The following is a 2,975-nucleotide window of genomic DNA, read 5'->3' on the forward strand; positions in this document are numbered from 1 at the left end:
ACCATCCACAATAGGAAGGATGTCGGAGAAAGCGATAAATGCCATGCGTCACAAGTTGATGGTCCTTTTGTCGCGTTTCCATGATTGTGTGCGAAAAGTGACCCCGGGCCGTGTGCATGGCAACGATCCGACAGGCTTGTCCTCCAACAAGAAAGAGCAGACCAAGAAGGCAGGTAAAAGAGCCAGAAATCTTGAGGTCCGGGAAAAACCAAAGCTCCAGCCAGAATTCGGCCCATGCGGCCAATGCTGCAACAGTATATTCCTTGGAGTGATTTATCATGTAGGCTGTCGAGTGTAAGGATGTTGGGACTGATAAGTTATACCTTAAGCACGAATGACAAAGCACGGAGGCCACAACGCATTTTCGGTTTTAAGGTATCTAAAGGATGCCAAAAATCAAGAATGTCTTGTTCAGCATGCATGGTGACGCAAAATCTTATAATACTCACAATCATATGTAACAGACTCAGGTTTGTAAAGTGCTGTACTCAAAAACTCCATGAAATGGAAGCAAAACAGGGAGACCATGTATGCGCTCCACCGCACCAGCCATAGCTTGTTGTCATTGCCGAGTAAAGCAGCAAAGAAGAGGACCAAATGCGCTCCCCAAAGCCCTCCGAGAAGAAATCCAGCCAGGCCTATGCGACCCACACCCCTATTGGTATGGAAAGCAGGATTGGCGGCTGCAGCGGGAAAATTAAAATCCAAGCATTTTTGCAGTCGGTCGATGGACAACATCCGGAACCTTTAGAATATGAGTCATATGTGTAACGTGTCGAATTAGCTGCTCGCGCTTGCATACATCGCCCTTCGTCCAGGGCGGCACCAGATCGAGGCCACATTGCGCACAGAGTTCTGCTCGGGGCTTGCGTCGCCGAAAAAAGTTCAACAAGGCGAGCATCCACTCCGGACACAATGCCTTGCTGCACTTAGAACCACAAACTCCAGAGGACACAGGTTATAAGCATTGCATGACGAAGAGGATCGTGATCTTCTAGGTGAAACACGAATAATACTATCTTCGGCCTTCAGTGTGAACGCGAGTATAACCTTCCTTGAAACCGTTCCTCCACCAGGCCGAGAGGTTCAGTGGGGTTGCGCCAGAGCACCATCATCATCAGCGGAAATTCTTGTCAGAATTTCTTGTTATTTTGATAAAAAAGATTCATGTGTGAGCTCATTTTTGATGCGCTGCAAGTGAATTTAATGGCCCACCCCAGTTTTCATGTCGCTCCTGCTCACACGACGAAGACCAACAAGACCCACCCAGCGTCACGATCACGAGTAAGACGAATCGACTACGTTCCCGCAAATCCCTTCGCGATAGACAAGGAAACTTCGTCGTCTTGCCAGATTCTGTGAATTTCTTCTTTTCCGACTTCGCGATTATTACCAATCTCTTCACCGGTAAGTTGGGCATTTTTTTTCGGTACGAAACGCGAAACGTTGCTTCAAAATTATGGCATAAGGCGTACGATGGAGGTTCTCCGAGATAGAGAGCACATTAAAATAAAGAGGAGGCTATTGTTGGGGGGAGAGATTCGGGAAGGATTCCCGGGCGCCAGACGCATGTTTCAACCGTCACGCAGCTTTTGAATTACCCGGTTCAGTCGATGCTGCAACCCGTTAGCGATCTGTAAGTTGCAAGTGAAGGCGAACATGAGAAAAAAAGAAGATAGCGACCGTCGTGAGGGAATGGACACGATGACGTTACGGCACGACCGACTGAAACAGCCGAATCGTTGCACAGGCACCACTAGGGTCATGGCCCGAAAAACAGGCGCATAGCCGTCCTTGTAGATTCCCCTCCATCCTTTGAAAGCACCCACCGAAGTGTTCGAAGGGCCCACCACATCGGCCGGCAGTGCCAAAAGCGTTCGCACGTCCTGCAGCGCCATCTTGTACCGTTCCACTGCCTCGAAGGCCTGTGCCCGCCGCAAGAGAGACTTCACGTCATCCGGGCGCACCTCCAGCACGGACGTGCAGTCCGATATGACTCCGTCAAAGTTGGAGAGCTGCTTGTGGCAGGCTGCCCGATTCGACAGGACTTTCATGGCGAAATCGGAGGTCTGGTCGTCCATCTTGTCCAGGGTCTTGCTATACTGCGCGATGGCCGCCTCGAAGTTGGCGTCCTTGTAAAGGGCATCTCCCTCTTCTTTCATTTTCTCGACGGGACTCAAACCCGCCTTTCGCGCCCTCTCCTTCTGTTCCCACAGGGGCTGAACCTTTCCCTTCAAAGCCACCAAAGCAGCGTTCCCGGCGTCGATGCGCAGCCCGCTTTCGATGGTGCTCAGGCAGGCACCGTAGTCTCTGCTTGCGAACTGCTGCTTGGCCGTCTCCACATACGAGGCGACTTTCTGTAGTCGCACCGCATCCTCTATCTCTTTCTTCATGCTTTTCAAGTCGCTGTTTCCAAAATCAATGCCCAAGCCCTTCATGATCGTGTCCAATGCTTGGTCGTACCGTTGCAGATTTTTCTGCGCCAAAGCCAAGCGGAAATAGCCCTTGACAAATTTTTTATTGGCTTTCACACACTCTGCGGCATCGTTTGCAGCGTTCTCCCAGTCTCCAAGGCCCGCGTAGGAAGCACTTCGATTCGACCAGTACGTGTGTGCGGTCGCGTCGAGTTTCAAGGCCTCCGAGTAATGTTCGATGGCTTTCGCGTAATTGCCAGCTTTAAAAGCTTGATTGCCCAAGCTGGGGAGAAGATAGAGGGGTGATAAATGATTTTCGTCAGACAATCGTTGCATGCTTGGTGAGATACGGATGGTTACAACATTGCTATGGGCAAAAGCTGAATGGTTCTGAGAAAGGAGGTAAGACTTCTGACTCTTCTCATTCGGGGAATCCGTCAGGCGCACAAAAAAGGGGGAAAAGGGTGCTCAATCTGACGTAAGCTGCTTCGTAGTGTATTTCTCACCTTTTCTTTTCCTCGGCCGCAGGAACAGGCATTATTTGACTTGTGGTTTGTGGAC

The 2,975-nt window shown here is 50.4% G+C and overlaps 1 protein-coding gene across 1 annotated transcript; it reads right to left on the reverse strand.

The window, feature by feature from the left end:
- Nucleotides 1-242: 242 nt before the first annotated feature.
- On the reverse strand, nt 243-556 carry NGA_2073400 (protein-s-isoprenylcysteine o-methyltransferase-like protein; the record flags this gene model as incomplete). The annotated part of the gene is made up of 2 exons (XM_005855314.1): nt 243-285; nt 450-556. Coding segments are annotated over 2 exons (150 nt in total), but the record flags the coding sequence as incomplete, so codon positions are not given.
- Between the last annotated feature and the right edge of the window lie 2,419 nt (nt 557-2,975).

The sequence above is a fragment of the Nannochloropsis gaditana genome, assembly GCF_000240725.1.
Source record: "Nannochloropsis gaditana CCMP526 unplaced genomic scaffold scaffold227, whole genome shotgun sequence".
NCBI classification, from domain to species: domain Eukaryota; class Eustigmatophyceae; order Eustigmatales; family Monodopsidaceae; genus Microchloropsis; species Microchloropsis gaditana.